Raw genomic sequence first — 26,546 nt, 5'->3', positions numbered from 1 at the left:
GAAATGTGCAGGATGAGTAGCACCCCCACACAACAACCCTCACCATTTTACCACAGAAACTTTCAAACAAGCACATTCAAAACTGCACAACTATTATAGTTATTCAAAAGGTTGTAAGAATCCATTCAAATAACATGGCAGCAAGGTACAAAGTGACCCAGTAAAATTAGAATTGCATCTGAGGCAGAACCGCAGGCACCAGAAACACAAGGTGTGTGTCTCTTATTATTTCTGTAGAGCCAAGTAATCGTCTTGTACAATTAGCTGGGAGAAAGCAGGAGAGGAAAATCTCACATGTCAACAAATAAATGCTACTGAAGTTCAAGTTTGCCTCTGCCTTAAGTATTGTTAGCCCAAGAATGGAGAACACCTGCAGAGGCCACTGAGGGTCTTTGATTAGATGGATTTCCTGACTTAGCAACTGAGTGAAGCAAACACATGGTGCTCTGCTAGGCAGTAAGTGACCCATTGTTTCTCTGGATATGAAAGCCTCCAGAAAAATCATAATTTTAGAACGATAGAGAATATGGATGGAATAACATGAGCTGGTGCTACAGAGGCATTTCTTCATCCCAGCCACAGCATCTCTGATGCCCTTTTGATTGCTGCGGGGTCAGATGGGGAGGAGGACCTGAACCAAGGTCTACACTGTGAGATGCTCTCTCACCAAATGTACTTTGAGTGCTTTTCTGCTCTGCAAGCCAAGAGCATGGGGCCTCCCAACCCAAAGACCACCTCCAGACAAATTATATCCCAGACCACTGCGTGTGCATAAGCACAACCAGGGAGAGAGAGGCTCTGACAGGCTGTGCACAGTGATTGGCACCAGGCCCAAATGGTTAGTAATTTCAGGAAATTCCTAAAATTGTTACGTCTCTCTGCAGCTGGCATTCAAACAACTTACCATTTTGTAACTGCCGATTCTTTGCGTACGCGTCTTGGAGTGTCAAACTTCATTTTCAAATATGTCCTTTTAATAATTTATAGCCCAGGATCTTGAGACTATGATTTTTATTTTCAATTTAGGCATTGTGGATCAAAGTTAAGTAGGAAAAATGAGAGAATATCTGTCACAAGACCAATAAAAATGCAGTTATAAACTACTTATTTTTCATTGGAGCTGCATGAGTACCATGAAAAGTACATTTAAAAGGTTAAACCATAGCCACAGTGATCTGAATGGGAGACTCCGTGAATGTTGGTTGTTTAAATATTTCTGTGCTTTTAATTTTTTCGAACCACACATGTATTTTTAATTAAAAAAGAACTTCAATAGGAAAAAAACACGTAAATTCGAATTATTGGCTTGTTTATACAACAAGTATTTATTGAGTCCTTCCTAGATGTTAGGAGCTTCACTGGGTATGGGTGGCCATTCAATTCCAGGTCATCGTGGACTGCAAGAAGATCTTTATATGACTTTGTTAAGGCTTTGAAGGAAGGAGATCAGAACATCTTTTAAAGATCACTGTCTGACATTATACAGAGAACGTGTATGTGGGGAGAATGGGGGTGGATTATAGGGGATCAGTTAGGGAGCCATTGCAATAATCCTGGTAAGACATGATGGTGGCTTTCCCATTGAAGGCAGGTAGAGTGAAGAGAAGAGATTTGGGGGTACAGAGGTGACCAGACTGGTGACATCATACTTGAGGAAAAGAGGAGGGCTGTGTTAACAGTGACACCCAGACTGAAGAAGAAAGAGTTCTATGGATGGGAGAGGATGAATTCAGATTTTTTTTTAATTGGAAAGTGAAATGACCACTCATTTTAATAAGTCAGATTTAACTGCAGGTTTACATTAGAAAGATGTCACTGATCATTCTCCGACTTCTGAATTAACAAGTGTTAACAACGTGATGTAATTCTCTTATATTTCTCACTCATATATTCTTGTATTTGTTGTACTTTTTAATTCAGCTTTGAATGTATTGAATTTAAATCTCTTCTAGAATTTACAAGTGAATACATCAAGTGGAAAAATAAATATGTGGGTCAAAACCCAGAAAGAAGATGTGGGCAGGGTTTACAAATGTGTCTGTCTCTGTGTGGATGACGCCGGAGCCTGAGAGGAGATAAGAGTGTGTGGGAGGAAATGTTGAGTCACAGAGAGGGAGCCTGGAGAGAGTCCTGAGGAAGCCCGACCTTCTCCAGTTAGGTGATGGACAAGGAGGAGAGGTCAGAGAGACAGGAGGCAACCAGGAGAGGGCCATATAATACAAGTCAGGACTGTGGCAGGTGCAGCCACGAGGTCAATCAATGCGCGTCCATTATACTGACCAACAGAGATGTCCTTACTAACACTAGAACATATATGTGGTGACTGGGGTCCAGGTGAGGCTGCCAGGCATTAATTTGGAGTGTTGCTAATTTTGTGATATTTCTCCAGAGTCATCTCCTGGGAGGAAAGGTAGGGTCTCTAAAGTTAGTGTTTTTCAGGAACATTTAACAGAACATGAGAAGGGCAAAAGTAATTGAAAGGGTTTCCAAAAAATGATGTGACAGTGCTATTACCTGACTCTTTGTACATTTAAAGTAGGAATGGAATGGAAAGTATTTTTAAAAATGGATTTTCTCTCTTTTTTTTTTATTTGTTTTATATTAGGGAAACCTTGGTGAGCATGAAGCTGGTGGCCCAAAAGGAGAGAAGGTAATGAAATTTTCAAAGTGAGGGAAACCATCTGGGGTTCTACACCAACTCACACACTCACGTGTCAGGGCAGTTTTGCCGCCATGTGGGACTCCACGTCCAGCCTGTGGTGGGCACCGGCCTCCCTGCCTCCCGACCACAGGCAGGACGGAAATCAGCTTCCAAGTGAAGACCCCTGAGTAGCTGACTACAAGGAAGGGAACACATCAAGGGAAAGGTGCTGTAGCAGATCAAGGGAATTAGATCACACATTTCAGTTTCCAGTTAGATGCTGCATGAATCCATCCAGGTGGCAAATACAATCTGAAGGTCTTTTCGACAAAATGCCTCGGGCTCTATTTTTGTGTCTTCTTAAGTGTACAAACTTAAGCTGCCACTGGAGCATTTGTGGGTGGGGTTTTAGAATGGAACAATTGTGGTTTAACCAAATAATTGTTTCCAAACAGCTTAAAATTAAAATTTTGGTGAACTTCCATGAACTTCCATGGCCTTATCATGGTCATCATTCACAGGTTTAATTACATTAGCTGTGAAGATGACAGGCTCACTTGCCCACTCAGAAAGATGTTTCACTCCTGTTCGATCCTGAAATTGTGATGCCCTTGGCTTCAGCGTGCATGCGCCACTCTTGAGAAAAACACAATGCACCTTAACCCCATGGACAGAGATGAGTAGATTTGAAAATACTCTGAGGGAACGTGGCCTGGGAGTGCTACCCTCTTTCATTCGCCCTGTAAAAACCCTTTTGATTGAGGGCAGAGTATTTTGACATGAGTCCAAGAAAATATGACTTCTGTGCCTCGTAAATCAGTGCAGCTGATCTGTTCACAAGATCATACATCCGTCACCAGGAAAAAAAAAAAAAAGAAAGCTCAAAGATAGTCTTAACAGAAAGTAGGGTCTTCTTATAGATTGACCATTGAAATTGAAATTTGCTGCAAGAAAAAAAAGTGAAATAAACAAAACCTTGACATTCTTAAAAGGACATCCCCCCGAATTGATTACACAGCAGTAATGTCATTTATGTGTCTCGGGTTGTACTGCTAGAACATTAGCATTATTTCCTGTAACCAGATAGCTTCCAGAATTCCTACACCACCGTAACGAACCCATTACATTTTAAGCAATTACTGCCGGACCCACGCAGACTAAGGAGGTGAAAAAAAAAGCCACAGTGCTTGTCACTTCAGACAGCTGAGCACAGAGGGTTGTGGCACTTTTAAAGTATTTAAATGATGATTCATTTCTTGAAACAAAACAGCTGGCTTCTGTTCCGCTATGTTCATTAGGAAACATATGTTACTCAGGAATTCTTAAGACCTCAATGATGAGAAATTTGATTCTGTTAGACAGGTGTATTTCAAACTCGAAGGACCTTTTCGACTGCTCAAAATCTTTTTTAATGGCTTCAGAATCTTAAGTGGAATTAGAAAAAGCCAATGGCATAACTGTTCCCTCTTCCCAGCCAAAGAAATAAGCTAGAAGAGTATACAGGGAACTTGATGCACTGCCTGATACAAATGTACAAAGGAGAGTAAGATCACCTCTGTTTTAAAGCTCCTTCAAACTGCTCTCACAGATCTCCACTTCCACTGGGGTAGACCTAGTGGTTCTGAACCCTAGCTATGTATTAGCACCACCCGAGGGCTTTTAGAAAGTGCCAGTGCTCAAGCCCCATCTCAAGGGACTCTGATGTGGGGCAGAGCTCATGTTTCTGATTGATCCGGGGTGGGGTCTTCATAGCTATTATTTTAAAAGAGCTTTAGATGATTCTAGCAGGCCACCAGGGTTGAGAATAATCGAGTGGTGGAAAGAGCCCTGGCTTTGCGGCCAAAAGTTGATCATGCCATTTACAGCTGTGTGTCCTTGTGAAAGACACTTCACTTCTCTGAGCTTCAGTTTCATTTGTAAGATGAGTGTAGTCATATTCGCACAGAGTTGATGGTGGGCTTAAAATCAAATGAGACGAGGTGAACTTCCCCAAAGCACAAGACTGACACATACTAAGCCTTCACTAATGATTTGTTCCTTCCTGTTCGTCCACTCCAAACTGTCTTCTCAAGAGGTCTCATTTATCTCTTTTCAGTTTTCATAGTTGTGACCATCCTTAGCACCCAGTCTTGATCATCTTTGCATCTCCCACCATAATTTTGCCAAAGAAGGGACTCAATTTATTCTGTAGATTAAAACATTTAACCAGAAGTCCAATTTCAACATATACACGACTTACTGCCATATCATACATCACTGGCTGGCAGAACAGAGTCACAGAACCAGCCTACCGTTGGGAACCTAGCCTTCCTACGAATCCCCAGAACAGACACAGACAGCAGTAGAATCTACACACCAACCCCTCTGAGACTAGCCACCACATCCTGAATCAAGAACACTAAGATATAGGAAGGAACACCAAGGAACACTGTTGGCTTTTAATGTGTAATTTTGACCAGAATCTCTTAGATGTTTCCAAGGCGCTGCTGTCACATCGACAAGAATGCCTTCTTTGTCCACAGCCAATCATTTAAGTGCTGCCTAAATCCTGGGAACAGCAAAGAGACTTGTTTTTCTTCCTATGACTCCCTATTCCTCCACTTCTCCCCACCTAAAAAAAGAAAGAACTGTCAGAAATGAAATGAGTCTGGATTATTGTGTCAGTTCAATCATCTATGTCTTTAAGATCACCAAAGAAAAGAAAATTGCTGCCACAGAAGCAAAATGATCATTTTTGTTCCTCTAAATGTTCTTCCTTTGAAAAATAATTAACTTTGGTTTCACATTAATTTAAATGTCAGAATGAATCTTGTGGACTTCTAAAAGACCTTAAGGCGTTGTGGAGTGTTGGCAAATGCATCATGATACAGAGAGTCTAACTGGATTCAGAACTTTCCATTGCCTCTTGAAGGATAAGAGGAAAATCCCACAGTGAGAAGGGGCACAGGCAGCCGCTGTGACCTTGGCAGTCACAGAGGAACCCATCTGGCCTCATGCAAAATCTTCTGCTTTTTCTTGAAAGGGTGAAACTGGACCACCAGGATTTCCAGGATCCATTGGCCCTAAAGGTGAAAAAGGAGAATCTGTAAGTATTTTAGCTTTGAGGGCAGAGGAAGACTATCCAAAAGACAAAATTTTAAATGTTTTTCTTAATCAGCCTCAATTCCATGCACCTTGGTTGCCCCTACCGTAGAAAGCAATAAATAGATCAGATATTCGAGCATGTACTATGTTTTTTTACATGTATTAATTCACTTCGCTTATTTTTAAAAAATTGCCACTCTCATTCTTCAGATGAGGAAATTGAGGCACAGAGAGGTTAAGTAACTTCCCCAAGGTCACACAGCTAATGAGTGTTGAAACCATGAATCACATCTAGATAGACTGATTCTAGAACTCAGGATTTAAAATCACTAAGCTGCTCTGCTATAACTAAACATTATAGCTAAAGTGAATAATAAAATAAATATATCAAAAGACTAGAGCTTCCCCCCCTTTTCCCTTTGGGAACCATAGTGTTCTTTCTATGTCCATGAGTCTTTTTCTGGTTTGTAAATAAAATTTGTCTTTTTTTTAGATTCCACAAATAAGTGATATCATATGATATTTGTCTTTGTCTAACTTACATCACTTAGCATGATAATCTCTAGTTCCATCCATGTTGCTGCAAATGGCATTATTTCATTCTTTTCTGTGGCTGAGTAAAAAATGGAGAGGGATAAATTGGGAGTTTGAGATTAACAGATATACCTTACTGTATACAAAATAGATAAACAACAAGGACCTACTGTATAGGAAAGGGAACTATATTCAATTTCTATAATGGAAAAGCATCTGAAAAAATATACATGTATAACTGAATCTCTTCACTGTACACCTGAAACTAACATTGTAAATCAACTACACTTCAGTAAAAAATAAAATTAAAAAAATAAAATAAAATAGGAAGAAGAAAAGACTGAGGCTGAATGGACAGACCTAGAGATTATCATAGTAAGTGAAGTAAGTCAACAGAAAAAGACGAATATTATACATCACTTATATGCGGAATCTAAAAAAATGATGGAAATGAATCTATTTACAAAACAGAAATTGACTCACAGACGTGGAAAACAAACTTATGGCTGCCAAAGGGGAAGAAAGGAGGGAGAGGAATCAGGAGTATGGGATTAACAGTTACAAACTACTATGCATAAAATAGATAAGCAACAAAGACTTACTATATAACACAAGAAATAATACTCAATATTTTATAATAACCTATAAATGGAAAATAATCTGGAAAAAAGGACTGGAGCTACTTTATCCAGAAAATTAGATATGTTTATCTATTTGCTCAAACAACTGCTCTCAGCATACTCTCTGAAGTTATTCTTAGTTTTTATAAGATCAAAGTGACTTCTCAAACCACTTTTCAGTATTACTGAGACCAGTTCCTTTCAAAATTTAGTCCTTTTGGTGGGGAAAAAATAAAAGCACAAGAAGATAGTATAATTTATATTCAACTAGGACTACCTAAAGCAATTACATGAATCCTAGTTAGAAAAATCACTTTTTGTTATGTTGCTTTAAAAAAAAATTAAAAAACACAGAAAACCCCACAGTAGCCCTCAAGAAACCACAATTATCAGACATACTTTGTTTTTAAAAATGTAATACTTTTTTAAAATTTACTTTAACCTCTTTTCTTGCCGGGGTGCACAAAGGTTATTGGTTGACCAGGGATAATGGAGGAAGCGGTCACTCAGATGCCCGCATGCCAAACGGGAACCATATGAAAAGAATCTAATGTTACAGAGCCGAAGGTTCCCCATGCTTCAGCTTTAAATGTTAAGCATCTTTGGCCATGACAGTAATTTTTCAGGCAGCTTTAGAATCAGTGGCATCACCAAGTGCTCCAAAGCTCTGCCATGCCAGGAGTGATGCTTGCTGTCCAGATTCAGTCCAAGCCAGTCACAGTCTTTACTGGGGTTCTGCAACTGAGGATTGCCAAGTGTGTCTGGGCAATGTCATCTGCCCCACAAATCCAGCCTGCTGGCTACTGCCCAGTCCATCTGCCAGCTCACCCCCGATACTCCACATTTACGGCCACCTCTTCCCACCCCTTACCTGCCCCTCGAGGTCCCCGCTGTCTCCCCTCCAAGCTGGAATACTGACACACGCCTTCTCTTAATTTCCTCGGGACCAGGCAGCAGGATGTAACTAAAATTCCCCTGGAATAGCAAGGACGTGGAGAGCAGAAGAGAGAAGCTTTCTGTGGTTTAGAGCAGCACTTCTCATAGGGAGTGTGTACTTGAATCGCCTGGAGATGCTTTAGAAATTCAAGTTTTAGATCAGCAGGTCTGGATGGGGCCTGAGTGGCTGTATTTCTCAATGCTCCCGGGTCATCCTTCTGTGGTGAGTCTCTGGACCAGGCTTTGAGCAGCAAGGGCTGGAGGATTTCACAGTCCCTGAGGGACTGTCTCTGGCTCTCTGTCCTGCCACCAACACCTACCCCACTGAGACCACCTTCACCTCCATCTGTCTTACCCCAGAGAAACAAACCTCTTTTCCTCTTAACTCTCCTATTTGTCAGTTCCCTCTTAATCCTTTAATATCCTGCCTCCTTTATACATCTTTGCCTGCCTTTCTCCCCACCCTCACATAAAAAACACAAATTTTACATTATGGGCAAAGCATTTGTAGCTCTTTGTGATTTCAAACTTTCAGTTCCAGAACAGGGTCTGGACTTCACTTTGCATAATAAGAGAAAGTCCTCATCAGAATAGTCTTCCTCCAAATCTGAATTCTGAGCCTAAAGAGTACTTTAAAAGAACAGCCAGGGATGGGGTGGGTCTAGCTCAGTGGTAGAGTGTGTGCTTAGCGTGCATGAGGTCCTGGGTTCAATCCCCAGTGTCTCCAGATAAAAATTAAAAAATAAAATGGCAGCCTGTCCCCCGTTACAGGACATTTAGAACATGACCAGATAGTAAGATATTAGAGCTAGAATATTCTTTAGAGATCATCTGGTTGAACCCTCAGATTTTACAGATAAGGGGAGAAAAGGCTCTCAAATGTAAATGACTCGCCCCAGATAGTAGCCATTGGAATGAGGTCAAAATATGAGGTTACCAGTTTAGACTTTTTTTTTCTTTTATATGCAGTTATTTTAGTCAATGTGGCTTGACAGAGGCTGTCAATAAGTAATGACATATTGAGACAATATGTGATGTTGAGATAACAATGTGAATATAATCAGAAACGAAGCAATTACAAAAACAGCATGGCCCATTGCTCATACCTCATTAATGTCAACTCCTATGCTAAAAATCAAATTGATTTTTACACTTAAGACTGAAAAACAAGAATATAAGTAAAGTGTTAAGCTAATATATAGAAATTCTCCATTAATAAGAGGTTTAATCGTGTTGGGCCGTATTAGTGAGAATAAGTGGGCTATGCTGAGTAACATATTCACCCTGAAACTTCTATGGCTCAACCCAAGAAAGGCTTTCTCCTGCTCATGCTGCGCGCCCAGCATGGATGGGAGGAGTGGGTGTTCTGCTCCATGCAACCCTCAGTAAGTGGTCACCGGGCTGATCACCACCGCATAGCTGCATCGACTGATATGTGAAACCTTCTCAGCCACCACTGGGAGGAGGGTGGGACTGGAGAACCGCGAATGGGGTCCTCACTGCCTCAGCCTGCAAGTGCCACGTGTCACTTCTGCGTACATTTCATTGTCAGAACTAGCTGCATGGTCCCAGGTACCTGCGGGGAGCTGGGGAACCTTGGGGAGAAGACAGGGAACCCCAGAGCCCCTAGGTCACAGGACACGAGGAAAAGCACCAAGGCTTGCTCAGTAACCACTTATTTCCCGATGGTGACCTGATGGTCAAGTTCTTTTGTAGGGGGAGCTACAGAGGGAGGTAATTGGGTTTATTGTTTATTTACTTATCTTAACGGAGGGACTGGGGATTGAACCCAGGACCTCTACATGCACATGCTCTACCACTGAGCTACACCCTCTCCCTCTAAGAGGACCTTTGAGAGTAGAACTATACAATATAATGGTTCTCACAATTTCCCTTGACTTTCTTATGCAAAAGAAAATTTTTAAAAATTTATGACTTCCATCTTACCATCAAGTCACTCCAGTCAAATAAGAAATCAATTAAATTGCAAATAAAATCAAACAGACTGAGCAAGCAAGGCCTGGGACTGAAGTCAGGCTGCCTGAGTTTAAACCCTCAACAGCCTCTTACTGGTTATGTGACCTTGGGGAAATGACTTAACTTCTCTGGGCCTCAGTTTCCTCCTCTGTAAATGGGTATACTGCTAGTCCCTACCCCAATGACCCAAGAGGTAAACTGTGTTAATGTGTGTAAAGAGGTTAGAACAGCGCTTCACACGTTGTAAGCATTCAATGGATGTCAGCTATTATTGTTACATCGGTGTAACTTCAAATTCCCTAATCTAATAAAAATTTTATTGGGCATCAACAATGTACACCAGAGGTGCTATGATAGTGAAGATGATTTATATCTTCACATTCACAGATTTGTAGACAAGATGAACAAGGGAAACTACAGTGGGTGAATGCTCTTTTAGGGGAAATAACTCAGTCGGTCAGAACCTTTCTGAGTCTCTTTCCTCATTCTTTTTTTTCTTTATTGAAATATAGTTGATTTACGACATTGTGTTAACTTCTGGTATACTGCATAGTGATTCAGTTATACATAAGTATATACTCCTTTTTATATTATTTTTCATTATAGGTCATTAAAAAGTATTGAATATATTTCCCTGTGCTCTACAGTAAGACCTTGTGGTTTACCTATTTTATGTAGAGTAGTGTGTATCTGCAAATCCCAAACTCCCAATTTCTCTTTCCACCTCCCTCTTAATGGGACAAATTCTCCCTCATAGCAATGATGTGAAAGTGAAATGACATCACATCATGTAACTTCAAGAACAGAAGCTATTCAGGGAAACTTTCTCTCTCTCTCTCTCACCCTCTCTCTCTCTCTCTGTAATGGCTGCGTTGTGGTGTTGGTAACACAGTGACAGTGGGGAGAGCGTTGTTTAATAAATTGCATACCTTCAATGCCTTCTGTCTCCCCAGAACCTTCATACCCAAACCCAACATGAATAATATCAGTTCCACAGACTTGTACGGTTATTCACCCAGTAATTAACCCCTTCAAGTCATTTTCATTAAAGTAAAAATGAAAATTAGTAAAGTATTTCAAAAATGATGATTTTGTATTTGGAAACACTAATTTAAACTCTAACTGTATGTTTAAGCATCAGCTTAAGTAACTGGAAGAATTTAAACGCCTGCTTTTCCATTGATCACTCCGGCATCTTCCCATTCATTCTGCCTCTGGTTGAACGTGTGTGTGTGTGAGACTATCTTCTTTGTAAACTGTGCAAGAGGAAGCTTTGGCCTTGGACAGCATTCCAACTTGTTAACCACTCCGGATCCTCAAAATAACATTAGGACGATTAACTTACTGTTCATATGGGAAAATGAAAGAGTTTTTAAATTAATTTTCATACACTCCTTCTAAGCTGCACAGGCAGACTGTGTGACATTCTAGATCATGTCAGAGGCACATTTGCAATGGAGGCCTGAGTTTGGCCTGCAGGATTGATCCTCCTCCAGTTTTGGAGAGATTATTTCTAAAAGCGTTTATAATTGATTCTGTTTTCTACCCATTTTCCCAGGGGGAACCCTTTACCAAAGGTGAAAAGGGAGACAGAGTAAGTGGAAGTGTTATCACTATCTTGGGTTTTCTACTTGATTGATTTCGTTCTTTCTGATTTCTAGTATGTTTACTTTACAGTCTAATAAATTTGATCAAATAAGCTCCCTGAGCATTTTTACTTTTTCTTTGGTGAATTTTGACTCTTTTATTTTGATAAATGAGAAATTGTAAGCCTTGTTACATTTTATCATGTGATGACACTTTAACACTTGTTTTGGGCAGTGGATATGTTCTTTAACCCGTTACTATTTGTGATTGGACATGAATGTGATGAAAGATATACACTTAGGATATTTAAAATACAAAATTAACATATAAGATACAGATTTTTTTCTAAAGATCCTGTTAATGATGCAATATTTGGATGTATCAAACAGGATGATTTTATCAAGTGGATCAGTGATAAGTCATGGAAAATAAGAAAATCCAGCTCACTGTAGCCAACATTGTCCTCTTTTTCATAACCTTAACATTTTCTATGTTTTGTTTCATTAAATATTAAATGTTCTACCTGATAGTAGAATCTCCATGACACATCAGCTTGAATTCTACTCTTTCTTTTCAACCTGCCTCTGAAGTTTTAGTTCTCTGAGATACAGGATTAGCTGGTGGCAAGTCATCACAGTATCAGCAGAAAATGCAGTGATTGCTAATGGACCATGATGATACCAGTGTCAAAAGTGACACTGGGAAGAAACTGTTAGAAAGCAGAAAGAAAAATAAGAAGTTGTTTATTTATTAGCAATAAGTATTTTAAACCACGTTTTAGAATGAACCATCGTTGACTTCACCGTGTCTTCCGTAATTTCCCCTTTTGTTGTATGTCAGCCAGTGGAAATGTAGATGAATTCTGGTATTAGAGATGCTCTTCTCATCTGAATTTAAGCATTACGTATAAGGTGATTATTTATTTCATTTACAGGGAGAACCTGGGCTAACAGGATCACAGGGAATAAAGGTAATCTCCTGACACCCTTCACTCGCATCTCCAACCTGATGAGATTGTGAAAATTAAAGTCACCATTTCACTTTGCTTCCCACCCATGTGTGTAGGGAGAGCCTGGAGATCCCGGTCCCCCCGGTACAATAGGAAGCCCAGGACTAAAGGTATGTAAGAAACAAGAGAGACAAATGAGGAAATTATCTTGAAGTTACAGCCATCTCTTATGTAAAACAAGGAACTCTTATGGACCACTTGTCTTCATCACAAATGTTCTCAGAGGCCTTATCATGTTTCCATGGTGATGCCCTCCCTCCCCATTGGCTGCATTGATTACACACATGGTAATTATGCCTTTTGGATCACAATGAGATTTTTACATTCTTTTTCAGAACATATTCATGATAGTAACTCGCAAAGCTTTAAAAGAAAACAGTGTGCCCTACATCTGCACTGAATTCCTGAAGAGAACAGGATTCAGGATTCCATTTCTAAGCCAAAATTATGCAGCCCAGAAATGTTTGAATTGCCCATGTGGGATTCCACAGGAGTGTCCCACAGAAGACCAGGAGGCATGCAAGAGAGTAATGTGTTGTGTCCTCCCCAGTGGGTAAAGCAAGTTGTCCAGGCCTCACCTGCTGGGGAGAACAGACCCATTTAAATGACAACATCTTGAAACTATCTTTGTAAGCCCAAAGCACATTTCGGTGTTATACAGAGGAAGCTGGATGGGGGAAAACTTGATCTTTCTCTAGATAAAGGTCGCATCATGTTTTACATATATTCAGGTGCAATCCACTTTTCAGCAAAGTTAAAGTCCATATCGTCTTCTATTATAGGGTCAGCAAGGACCTGCAGGCCCTATGGGACCCAGAGGACCACCAGGAAATATTGTATGTATAGTAGATGCGTGAGTCTTTGATACTTGGAAACTAAACTGAGACTAAGCATGTTTTAAAGAATGTCAATATCTCTTCATGTGACTGAGTTGTTCTACATTTTCCAAAGTCATGGGTCATCTCCACCACTAAAACTGATCACACCTAAGGTCAGGGGATATTGAGAAGTCTAGTGTCTTCATATATTCATGGGAGGTCCTTTTGAATATTATTATCCCAAAAAATCAATCTTTGGAACTCAAGTTCACTAAATTATCATTTTGGACACACTAGTCAGTGGTGTATCAACAGTAGAGGAAATTGGTAAACCTCCAAAGGAACAAAGAAAACCATGGCAGAAAGCAAGCATTTCTATGACACATCATTACACATGGCTTGTGGTTCAATTCTGCATCCAAGAAAAACACTTCCAGAGCTTCAGTTGTTTTCTTGCAACATTTACCAAAAAGGGCAAGTCTTTTAGCTGAAAATACTTATATAATGCTGTTGTAAAAAGGTCCTCAGGTTGCATTATAACCTAGCTTTAGTAGGCTCACAGTTCTGCCTCTCTCACATACACACAGAGACAGACACACACACCCTCGCACCCTTTAAATGCACTTTTTCCTTTTTATATTGAGGTATTGAAGTATAGTTGATTTATAATACTATATCAATTTCAGTTGTACGAAAATAGTGATTCAGTATTTTTATAGAGTATATTCCATTTAAAGTTACTACAAAATAATGGCTATATTCCCTGTGTTATACCATGTATCCTTCATGCTTCATAATTTTATACACAGTAGTTTGTAACTCTTAATCCTCTACCCCATCTTGTCTCTCTCCCCTTCCCTCTACCCACCCATAAACACTAGTTTGCTCTCTAGATCTGTAAGTCTGTTTCTGTATTTGTATATTTATTCATTTGTTTTATTTTTTAGATTCTATATATAAGTGATAACATACAGTATATTTGTCTTTTTCTGTCTGACTTATTTCATAAAGCACAATATCCTCTAGGTCCCATCCACATTGTTGCAAATGGCACATTTCATTCTTTTTATGGCTGAGTAGTATTCCCTTGTGTATATATACCACTTCTTTATCTATTCACTCTGTTGGTGGACACTTAGGTTGCTTCCATATCTTTGTAATTATAGATAATGCTATCAGGAACACTTTGGATACATACCCAGGAGTGGAATTGCTGGATCATACAGTAGTTCTAATTTTAGTTTTTTGAGGAACCTCCATAATGTTTTCCACAGTGGCTGCACCAATCTACATTCCCATCAATAGTGTACTAGGGTTCCCTTTTCTCCACACCCTCACCAACATTTGTTATTTGTGGAATTGTTGATGGTAGCCATTCTGACAGGTATGAGGTGATATCTCATTGGAGTTTTGATTTGCATTTCCCTGATGATTAGCCATACTAAGCATTTTTCATGTGACTGTTGGACATCTGTGTGTCCTCTTTGGAAAAATGTCTATTCAGGTCTTCTGCTCATTTTTTGAAATTGGGTTTTTTTTTAATATTGAGTTGTACAAACTGTTTATATATTTTTATATTAACCCCTTATTGGTCATATCATTTGCAAATATTTTCTACCATTCCATAGGTTATCTTTCCCTTTCTTTATGTTTTCTTCAGTTTTCTTCATCAGTGTTTTATAGTTTTTAGAGTACAGGTCTTTCCCCTCCTTGGTTATGTTTATTCCTAGGTATTTTATTCTTTTTGATTTGATTTTAAACAGGATTGTTTTCCTTTTTTTTTTTTTTTTTTGCTTTCTCTTTCTGATAGTTTGTTGTTAGTGTATGGAAAAACAACAAATTTCTGTATATGAATCTCATATCCTGCAACTTTAATGAATTCACGTGTTAGTTCTTATAGTTTTTTGGTGGAAACTTTATAGAGTTTTCTATGTATAGTATTATGTCATCTGCAAATAGTGACAGTTTTGCTTCTTCCCTTCCAATTTGGATTTTTTTTTTCTTTTTCTTTTTCTTGTCTGATTGTTTTGGCTATAGCTTCCAACGCTATGTTGAATAGAAGGGGCAAGAGTGGACATCCTTGTCTTCTTCCTGATCTTAAAGGAAATGCTTTCAGCTTTTCACCATTGAGTATGATGTTAGCTTTGGGTTTGTCATAAATGATGTTTATTATGTTGAGATATATTCCTTTTATACTCTTAGATAAGCATTTATCATGAATGGATGTTGAGTTTTGTCAAATGCTTTTTCTGTGTCTGTTGAGATGATCATGTGATTTTTATCTTTCCATTTGTAAATATGTATCACATTGATTGATTTGCAGATATTAAACCATCCTTGCATTGCTAGAATAAATCTCACTTGATCATGATGTATGATCCCTTTTATGTACTGTTGAATTCAGTTTGCTAATATTTTTTGAGAATTTTTACATCCAGATTCATCAGAGATATTGGCCAGTAATTTTTTTTTTGTAGTGTCTTTGTCTGGTTTGTGTATCATAGTAATGGCGACCTCACAGAATGAATTTAGGAGCATTCCCTCCACTTCAATTTTTTGAAATAGTTTGAGAACGATTAGTATTAGCTCTTCTTTATATGTCTGGTTAAATTCCCCTGTGAATTCATCCAGTCCTAGACTTTTGTTTGCTGTATTTTTTTTATCACAAATTTAATTTTACTACTAGTGATTGCTCTGTTCAGATTTTCTGTTTTGTCCTGATTCAAGAAAGTTGTATGTTTCTAGAAATTTAAAATTTAAATTTAAATTAAACAGAATTTAAATTAAAATTCTGTTCTACTGACAAAGATTCACAGATAGAAATGTTATTACATTAAGCAATGTTCTAATTGCTCTCTCTCATTAATTCTGAATTTTCTAGGGATTGCCAGGAGAACACGGTATCCCAGGAAAACAAGGCACTAAAGGAGAAAAGGTATAGCTCCCATTTCACTCACTTTGTATATTACATCACTGAGTAGGAGGAAGAGACAGAGGGTCATAAGGACATTGGGGAAGTAAGAAGATAGGATAAGGCTACAGGATATCCCTGCCAGTGCAGGGATAGATATTCAAGTAAACTTTGGCATGAATGGCATCTCTGGAGTTTTACACTATGGGAGCCCAGTTCTGGCACTGAAACACAGTGTGACAAAATAAACTACCTTAGAGATGAAGATCTCAGGACTCAAAAAGTCTGTTTCATGCTCAGCTAACAACTCAGGTATAGACCCAAGGAGTCTCAATCTCTCAGGACCTATTTCTTTATGTCTACATGGAAATAGTATATTAATATTGAGCCATTACTTAGAAATAACTTAGAGAAAATATAAAGGTTATCTAAAGAACTCTATGAATTTGTCCTTTTGTGCAAGTATTTATACACATATGTTTCACGAGACTATAAACTTACTGTAACCTAGCTCAGCCAAGATCTAGGTGCACTTATAATAATTAGAACAGTATCCAGCATGGATTGGACACTTAGTATGTATTGTGGAACGAGTGAATGCATGAATGAGAGAATGAAGTATTGCTATGATGACAACTTAAAACAATAGAACCCACTGCCTCCACACCTCCCACTGTGAACCTTGTAATGAAGTGAGAATCTTATCTTGTTTCCTCAGGGAGATCCAGGTGGGATCATAGGCCCTCCTGGACTTCCAGGTCCAAAAGGTGATGCTGGTCCTTCAGGAAAAAGCCTGCCTGGGGAACCAGTAAGTACCAGCCTTTTTGCTAAATATTTCCTTAGAAAGTTGATTAATTACCATTTGTATGTTCCCAGTTTCAGATCACAGGTATAGGAATAAGTGGAGATCTGCAGAAAAATAAGTATTCCTCTTATTCTTTAGTTTTTGATGGCTTTTTGTGTATGGGGGGTAATTAGGTTTATTTATTAATTTTTAATGGAGGTATTGGGGATTGAACCCAGGATCTTGTGCATGCTAAACACACACTACCACTGAGCTATATGCATCCCCCCCCATCTTATTCTTTAGATCAGAAAGCTAATCTCTTTGGAAATTTGATGCAAGCAAAGGGCTCTCTTCTGAAGAAAATGCACTAACATGCACCATTTTACGTACAATTTTGGAAGATTCATAGGCCTCCCTGAATCTTCTACATGGATTCTTTAGGAATCTATGATGCTTAATAAGGTATGCTAGTTTAAACCATAAACTTTCTTTGGGCAATAGCATAAAACAGAAGAACTGCCTGAAATTTCCCTTCCAGAGGCTCTGCCCATACAGCCACAGGTGATCGTCTATAGAAAACGTCCTTGTGGCCTGGGCTAATCCCAGGACATAGAAAACCTATGGAAGACCTAACCCATAACTCATAGGTCTGTTTCATATGCCTTTTTTTCTCATCCCCTTTGACCTTTATATTAATAATAATAAATAGTTCTCAACATCAGATGCTTCATTTTAAAGATGAAAACTTCTTGTATTTTTAAGTGACCATACAAAAATCTATAACCTAGTGAAATTTGTATTCCCTGTTCCTTATTATTTCACAGAAAAAGTTTTATTCAAAAATGAAAAGCAATGAAACATTTTTGAGTTATGACTTCTGAGACGTATTTAAACTTTTTAAAAAAAAAAAAAGTGTATTCACCTCATTTTTTTTTCTTCTTTTTCTTCTAGGGATTAGATGGAAATCCTGGAGCACCTGGTCCACGAGGGCCAAAGGTAAAATACCAAAGATAATTTTTAAAGAATTAATAATTAACAAAATGTAACTGGAAAATTCACGTCCCCGGAGCCTCGCACTGACAGAAGCATCTCATTGCACAGGGGGAAAGAGGACTGCCAGGTGTCCACGGTTCCCCAGGTGACAAAGGCCCACCAGGGGTTGGAATTCCTGGCCGGACGGTAAGTGAAATTCAATCAAGCTTTTGAAACTCTGTTGACCCGATTGTGAAATAAAATCCGGTGATAAAGTTCAACAAGGAAAAAAGAGTGAAATAGTCAGAGGAGGAAATACAAAATGAACACCAGTCAAAGGGCAAGAATTAATGGGCATTGTGGTTACATCCTAGGCACAGAGGGTACCCACTGTTTATTGACTTACAGATGCTAATCACACAGACACTGATTTTGAATTAGAAGTGATTTAACCCTCTATTCCTCCATTCTCTATGTTAAAAAGTACAAATGCATGTTTGTAAGATTATGAGAATGCCTAGTTTTAGGTGATTATATATTACTGTTTGTAAATAGAGTAAAATGAAAAATTAATTTTAAAGTGAATGGAGGATGTATAAATGAGATGATATCAAAAATCTCTATGTGATATCTTAGAGAAGAGAGAATGGAATCTGTTTTTGATAGTTAAGACAAATAATGGGCAGTTTTTAAAATGTGTTTTAGCTATAAGGATAATAATGATAGTAATGGCTATTATATGCATTCTTGCGGACTAAATAGCAACAAGAGATAAAACTTTTTAATTACTATGAGAAAACATAGAAGATTTTGGGACAAGAAAAGTAGAAATAAATGGTTACTCTGATACCATTAATTTGGGAATTGGCCTTGAAATGGAATTACCATGAGAAGTAAACAAGGCGTCATAATGCATATTTATATTTTGTGTGACTGGTGTTTGATTTTCCAGGGCAAGAACATAAAGACCACTGGAGATGGGAGATTAAACAAAGTAAAACAGTAAATCAGGAAATGATGAGGGGAGTGAAGGAGATTGGAGCAAAAAGTAAACAAACAAACAAAAAATAACTTAGGGACATGATGTAAATAGAAAGAAAGCAAGAAAGTAGCTTTGACAATGGCAGTGATATGAATATTTAATTTGAAAAATAAGAAGGGAAAAGGCAGTGAGCAGGTACTGCAGTCAGGTGCTGAGAACCCGGCTCTTTACTTACCTAAGTGGTCGGTCACTTCCTCATCCAGTGGCCCACGGTCATGTGTTGGGGGGGATCCTGTCATCATTAGGTGTCCTGATGATCTCCCAGCCTCATTTTAGTTACCCCAGATTCCAGTTTTCTAACATAGAAAAAGAATGACTGAGTGGTTTTACTGCCGATTTCTTCAGAGAAATGAATTGCAGCCAAAAGCGGAAAGGAAGGGAAGCCGATTACCCTGTGGGCAGCCAGCTAGAAGTTGAGGGTGCTGTTGGTGCCCTCGAGAGCGGCACGGGTGATGGTGGTGCTGAGGGCGACGTCCCAGGCATCCAAGCACAGCCGTGGTGCTACTGCCAGACTGCCATCGGTCAGGTGTTCACCTGCTGCCCAGAAGTCTTGGCCAACTTTGCAGAGAGTTGTCAGATTGTGCATGGTGGCAATCCCTGCTGCTCCACTAAATAAGTCACAATACTCAGCCCTTTATCCCACTTGGATAATTTATGGACATTCCAGGCAGGATTCTGATCTTTGAACCTCCTTCCACTCAGGGCTCCCAAGGACCGGCTGGAGAGCCAGGCATTCAGGTAAGCTAATTAATGTCATTTGGCACAACAAATCCATCTTGCTGACCTGGGGGACAGGGGGGTTACCAAAAGACTGTCCTTATAAGTAACTACTTCCCCCTTTTCCAGGGTCCTCGAGGTCTCCCTGGGTTGCCAGGAACTCCAGGGACCCCAGGGAATGACGTAAGGATGGCTTTTACCTACTTTTCCTCTTCCTCCAACCCATTTTAATCTACACTTGTGTCAACGTACAAAGATTTGAACACGATGCTTCTGTTTTCAGGGAGCTCCAGGAAGAGATGGAAAGCCAGGTCCACCAGGCCCCCCAGGTGACCCGGTATGTTGACAGACTCTGTGTGATTTATGTGTCTTTAATGCACCCAGAAACCAAACAGCCTACCTTGCAGGTTTTGCTGTCCAAACTAATTAGAGTGTTCAGTGACTGCTTGGTGGTTTTGTTTATCCCCGTTATTTTGTAGAAGGGAAAAAATTCAAGCTACATCAGCATTTTTGTGTGTGTGATGAATACTTATTTCCTAAGGGTATAATTCAGTTGTACAGTTTTGCCCCAGGCTGAGCCTTGGCATAGAATGTCTCAATCCCATGGAAAACTGAATTAAAATACATTGCCACAGATTCTATTCTTTCTAATGCTAAGGACTAAATGAATTTCATTTTTCTAAGTGAAAGTTTGCAAGTAAGTTTCGTACAATATTGTGCCTATTTATTGATTCTGTGGCTTTAAAATGCTGAGATGATTAAATTACAAAAACTGGCTTGAGTCGGCTGTCTAAAGATGAACTTAGGCACTAAACGTGTGTTCCAAAGTTTTATTTTAGGTTAAACTTTGCTTTGAGCGACAGTGAAATCCCTTTATATAGCCTAAGAATCGGCAGTTATAGTTTGAGAAGCCATATAGTACATGACATTGTATTAAGAGTTTTTGTATAATAAATTCCAAATCTGGCCTCTCAGTTCTAAGCCTCTCTAATCCTTCTTCCTCCCACACTGTTAGGGCCTCGTGGGCCTTTATAAGCTATGTGCAGAGGCATATTTTGGCCTTTCACTTCACGCTGAGTGAATCATGTGTGTATCATCTTGGGATCTTATAAAGTGTTACCTGGGTTTATAGTGTCTCTCTGAAAGGACGCCTTAAGACATGGGCCAAAACACGCCCGATATCCCTCGGTATCAGTCCTGCCCATCACCTAAGCCACCTAGAGGCTGTTTTGAATTTCAATGAGAAATAGCTTTAAGGCAGACTCATCCTGTACTTTGCGTATTTTTCAACAGCCTGATGATTTGCTCTGCAGAGGAATGCTTTCCTAGTTATAAATGACTTATCTTTATGTATGATTTAAAACTAGTAATATTCTAGGGTTGGCTTGAAGGTTACCATGTCATGAAAATATAAAACAGAGATTCAGAGTGGAAATAATGAAATATGTGTTCCTGGTAGAGAAATCAAGGCTATCTCTCAAAAATAGTTATGAATTCTGTTAGTGCCATGTGTCTGTTTCTGGATTTGACACATAATGTTAAGCCAATCATTCTGATGGTGAGCCTCTTAGAAGCCCCATGATGTTAAATCCCAACTGGCTTGGTCTTTTGTGGGAAAATATCTCCCTTTATTGTACGTTTGTTGTACCATGTGCCCACATGTGTATGAATACGTGTATTTGGTTTTTTTCTCCTTAAACACAGATTGCACTTCCTCTCTTGGGAGACATCGGGGCCTTGTTCAAGGTAAAAAAATGATGTGTTAATTTCCAGGATAAATCAGAAAGCAGATCTTTACCAGAATTTGAGTAAATTGCTTAGCCTGAAATCAAATTTTATTTTTTAGCAGCAGAACATCTTTCAGATACAAAAGGGAACATGGATCTTTATGTGCCTTGTGCCATTTTTACTAACCCCTCCACTCTCTTCCTTACCAGCCTCTCTTTGGGGCTGTGGAGGGGAAGAGCAGGGAGCAGGGGAGGAGAGGGCAGTTCCGGGATGAGCTGCAGGAGAGGAACACTGTCATGAACACCCTTAAGGAGGCCCTTCTCTCCACTGGAGAAATAGATTTCCCTTAATGGTGTTCACCCACCCAGCTCACCACCGGGAAACCCAATCACTATATCTGCTCGAGCCAGTCCAGGGTGAAAAACCGTGCTGCTCAGTAACCAGCAAGCTTGCAAGGCTGAGTTTTTATGTCATGGGATTTTAAAAAGTGAGTTACAAAATTCCAAAGCTGATGATTGCCCTAACAAACACCTGTTACTCTGTTAAATCAAAATGATCTCCACCTGTTAGCCACCTCATAGGGAATGCATCTTGCTACCATTTTTTTGTCTCTAATACTCCCCTCTCTTTTATTTGTAAAACAGATGGGGGTGGATGATTACAGGGCCCTGGAGGTTATGTATTTGCATGTTTCTTTGTGGTAGGCTAAGACGGAACCCAAATGAAAATCTGTCCCTTTATATTAATTACACTCAAACTTTATACATATTATCTGTATATGAATGGACAGTGGATATTTGTACACACACACCTGGGCTATATGTGTGTACATGTGATTTATTTTATATTCCTCATATTCAGCCCAATAATTTACACAATGACTTACATAATAGTAGGCAGGCAAGAATATTTGTTGGATTGAATTCACAAGACTGTAGAATTTTAGTGTATATATATATATATATATATATATATATATATGTACATATGTACATATATGTATATATGTTAGGTGATTAAGGTTTTGAGAGTAGTATATGTAAATGTAAATATGAATTTAAATATAAAAATGGAGGGATTTTTAAGACCTTCCAAAGCCAACATTTTCTCATAAGTCAGAAAAGAATGTTGATGGGGATTTCAGAAGGATCTTGTATTTACTGAGTTACAATTTTACACCAGGCAATGCACTGCTTTACTTGTTTAATAGTCACAAGAATCCTATGAGTTCAGGCCGTGGTGTTTCCCTACTCTGTGCACAGGAGACCTAAATTCCGAGAGGTCAAGTAACTTGCACGGAGTCACACAGCTAGTAACACAGTGACATTAGCACAGGAGCACAGGTCCTCAGCCAGTAAGTCTCATGTTCTTCACAAGGGCAGCCGTGTTGTAAATGGTGGGACTGTAGGAGCTATTTCAGTCTGGAGCAGTTAGGGTCCTTCACTCTCAGGATCCAAAAAAAAAAAAAATACTGAGTACCCTGATAGAATGTGGGACAGCACAGACAGAAAGATTGTGAACAGGCTCTGACAGGGAAAGGAACCAGGGCTCCAAAGGCCTCGGACATGCAAGTGATGGCTGGTTTCCCCAAGGCCACATCCCTCTAACAGATGCCTCTGCCATCTGCCTGTCCCAGCTTCACCTCACGGAAGTTCTGAGCCCCAGGAGAGCCAATTGGCAAGAGGTGGGGTGGACACCTGGACTGATAGTCCCAATGAGCTGCATTCAATCGAAAGAGGAAGCTTGTGTTTTCCCAAAGCATATGGGAACTTCAGTTGGGGGTTGGATCTTTTGGGCCAACCTCACGGTGTAATTATAATCCTAACATCATTACCCAACACATGAACTCTCCTTCTCTATCTTGAGTCTTTAGCAGACTTGATCATCCTGCTTTTCATTTTGAAAAACTATGTCTGATTAAAGCGTTGAAAGGAACTGACTTATAATCTCAGGCCCGAACGATGTAGACCTTCAAAGACCTTCCTCTGGGTTAATTTGTGTATCAGTCCCTCTTGGAATAAGACTGTGCATTAGACAAATATTGATGCATCTTTATACCCTCCATGAGAAAATCTTGAGATACTTTTTCAAAAACTTTAGTGAAATCCAGTTCTCCTTCATTTACCCTTCTGGTCACCCCAACATAAAGAAGATGAGGTCAGTTTGAAGTGACTCTAGAAAATTCTATTGACTCGTAATTATTACCATTTTATGTTTTATTAAAACAGTCATGAAACTAACACAACACTGTAAATCAACCATAATTCAATTTAAAAAATCAATTGAATAATCCAATCTAAAATGTGACTATGTATATATTGATGCACCATGCTATGTCTACAGGTACAATAATTCATCTTCTTTATACTTTTTGAAATATGGAAACCTTTCTGGTGCTCTTAGGTCTTCAGGCATCTCTCTGCCTTCATAGTTTTTCAGATTTAATAGGGGTGGTTCTACAATTATATATGTATTTTTAACTCCCTTACCAACACATTAGGCCTGTGAAATGATCCTGGTGGTAAAACTAGTGTGGGAAACACTGCACACTCCAGCCTCTTTTCATAGATTCCAGCTCTAAGAGGGACCACCATCAAGAGAACTGTTTTGACCCAGTATTTGTTTCAATTTTACTAAAATTTATTTTATTTTTTCAATTTTTAAAATCATTTTTACTTCCACAAAAGTAATCTTTCTTTTTTTTTTCCATTTTTTTTATGGGTTGGGGGTAATTAGTTTTATTTACTTATTTTGTTTTACTTTAAGGAAGTTATTGGGGATTGACCCCAGGACCTTGTGCATGCTAAACACACACTCTACCACTGAGCTATACCCTCCCCACCCCCAAGTTATCTTTCAAATTGTGTAAATACAGTTTCTGAAAGTAGAGTGACATAACAATGGCCTTTACTCAGCTCTCACAAAAGTTCAAACAGAAGGTCAAGTTTGATCAAAGCTTGCTTTGATCAATTACTTGGACGAATCTCTCAGTGACCTTACCTTTATCCTCATTAGAACTTCTGTGGCAACTGCCAAGCCAGTGTCCCTGGGCTGAAAAGCAACAAAGGAGAAGATGCAGGCACTGGTGAGCCTGGAAAGTTCGATTCTATAGCCCACAAGGTAAGAAGGCTGAGTGCGGGTGGACCCCGTAGGTTACACGTGGTGCCTCCTCTCAGCTGTCCTTGGTCTGTCCTCCAGGGTGATACAGGGCCACGGGGTCCTCCAGGAATCCCAGGCAGAGAGGGACCAAAGGTAAGGAAGTCTCTCCTCTGTGCAGCCTTTAATTTGGGGTGGAAAAAAAGGAAACATTTTCAAATACACTACTTTTTCTAAAAATACTTTGGAAAAGTGGTAGAAAAGCCATTTGCAGATGTCATTTATTTGTTCCCTGATCCTATCCGGATTACATGCCCTGAGTGTCCTGAGAAGAGATCTTTTCATTTTTCCAAAAAATGACAAAATGATTGAGTGTACTAGCTGAATTTGTTGTCTTTCTAGGGGAGCAAAGGAGAGCGGGGCTACCCCGGGATCCCTGGGGAGAAAGGCGATGAGGTAAAAGGCTCTTATCCGATCATATAGTCCTACTATTGTTTCTTTTTGATAAATTTTTTGCTTGAAGTACAGTCAGTTTACAGTGTTGTGTCAATTTCTGGTGTACAGCATGTTTCAGTCATACGTATACACAACGTATATTCCTTTTCATTATAGGTTATTACAAGGTGTTGAATATAGTTCCCTGTGCTCTACAGGAGAAACTTGTTATCTATCTTATATATAGTACTTATGGTTCTTTTCATGTGACTCCACAGAGGGACATCCATTTTTCTATAATTCATGTTCAATGCTAAACACGTTTTTAAAAAGTAAAAAGATAAAAAAGTTTTTTTAAAGACTCAGGTAGGATTTTTTCAAATGTTAACCCATTGTAAATAATAATAAGTTGATGTCTATTATCAGTGGGCCAGTCTGTGAGACAAGGAAATTAAGACACAAAGTTAACCTATCAGGGACCAATGTTTCTGTTTTCCTGTAGCAGGTAACCATTCTAGCTCTCTCCAGATGAAAAGCAAGGAGAAAGAGGAAAAGGAGATTTACTGAAAAGAATCCCAGCATAGCTCCTAGAATTGAAAGAACAGTTAACAACCAGCTTAGGCGTGAGGGCAGCCCCAGGACCCAGCAGAACCTCCCTGGTTCGCTGCTGGAACGTGACTCAACTTCAGTGACCTTGGTTTGTCTGTATCCCTCCTCAACTTTCAAACTCGGGAGGAAAAAAAAAAAGTCTATCAAAAGGGTCTGCTTGGACTGGTTTAAATCAGCTGCTCACTCTTCCACTAAGGTTCAAAGTCAAATGTGCCTTTGAGATGGCGGCATAATTTTCTGACTCTCAGCCACACTGATGCATTCTTTCCTACATAATTCACATTAACGCTTAGAAAAACCAATTAGGATGATGAATTGTTGTTAGTTTAAACAGTTTTGGTACTAATAATTCTTAATGAAGGTAAGTGCGCCATCTGGCATATATTAACCTTGATGTTAGTGCAGAAATCATGTTACCAAGTAGATCTACTTTTTGAGCTGGAGTTCTGTTTCCCCTTATAAATGATCATCTATATTGCTTTTAATTAATACTGATTCGCGTCAAGGAAACTATGACGATTTGCTTGTGGGTTTTTTTTTTTTCTAAGTTCGAAATTGAAGAGTAACGAAAAATACCATTTATTTTCATCCATAAATAAAAGTGAAGGCATTTTATTTCCAAAATAGGAAGGGTCACGGAGCTGTTGCATCTCCCTGCCCTGCAGGAAGTACAAGCTCAGTGTCTGGTTTTCACAGCCTAACAGCTTTTAACTGCCGAGACTCAAGAAGGAGGCATTAAAGGCAGTTGAGAAGGTAATAACAAAAAGATCAGGAAATAATTGGATTCAGGTTTTTTTATAAGTGACTCTAAATTAAATTTATTAGAGGTTAACTTTTATTGATTCTTCAGGATCCTTAGCTCTCCTGGTGAAGTGAAATCCCTCGTTAGTTCCTCCACAGTTTCAGTGTGTTCTTTCTTAAGTGTCCCTTGGGGATTCTTTGAGGCACTGTCCGCAGACCTGGTGAGAGACTTGCTATATGGGAATTCCAGCTGGCTCCGAAGGAGGTTCCTTCCCATTGTTTCTTCACGTCCCATGAATTGT

General features: G+C 39.2%; 1 protein-coding gene across 1 annotated transcript in view; it reads left to right on the top strand.

Annotated features, from left to right (window-relative positions):
- The window catches only part of COL19A1 (collagen type XIX alpha 1 chain), a 332,279-nt gene that overhangs the window by 252,254 nt on the left and 53,479 nt on the right, over positions 1–26,546 (top strand). The window contains exons 18-34 of the mRNA XM_072965486.1: positions 2,606–2,650; positions 5,664–5,726; positions 11,351–11,386; positions 12,314–12,349; positions 12,445–12,498; positions 13,171–13,224; positions 16,088–16,141; positions 16,836–16,925; positions 17,856–17,900; positions 18,006–18,083; positions 19,621–19,656; positions 19,765–19,818; positions 19,919–19,972; positions 21,340–21,381; positions 24,379–24,483; positions 24,562–24,615; positions 24,862–24,915. Of these exons, the coding sequence (XP_072821587.1) occupies positions 2,606–2,650; positions 5,664–5,726; positions 11,351–11,386; positions 12,314–12,349; positions 12,445–12,498; positions 13,171–13,224; positions 16,088–16,141; positions 16,836–16,925; positions 17,856–17,900; positions 18,006–18,083; positions 19,621–19,656; positions 19,765–19,818; positions 19,919–19,972; positions 21,340–21,381; positions 24,379–24,483; positions 24,562–24,615; positions 24,862–24,915 (954 nt within the window). The remainder of the gene's footprint in view (positions 1–2,605; positions 2,651–5,663; positions 5,727–11,350; positions 11,387–12,313; positions 12,350–12,444; positions 12,499–13,170; positions 13,225–16,087; positions 16,142–16,835; positions 16,926–17,855; positions 17,901–18,005; positions 18,084–19,620; positions 19,657–19,764; positions 19,819–19,918; positions 19,973–21,339; positions 21,382–24,378; positions 24,484–24,561; positions 24,616–24,861; positions 24,916–26,546) is intronic.

Source organism: Vicugna pacos, chromosome 8, assembly GCF_048564905.1.
Source record: "Vicugna pacos chromosome 8, VicPac4, whole genome shotgun sequence".
Classification (NCBI taxonomy): Eukaryota; Metazoa; Chordata; class Mammalia; order Artiodactyla; family Camelidae; genus Vicugna; species Vicugna pacos.
This window is presented reverse-complemented; position numbering and strand designations above follow the sequence as displayed.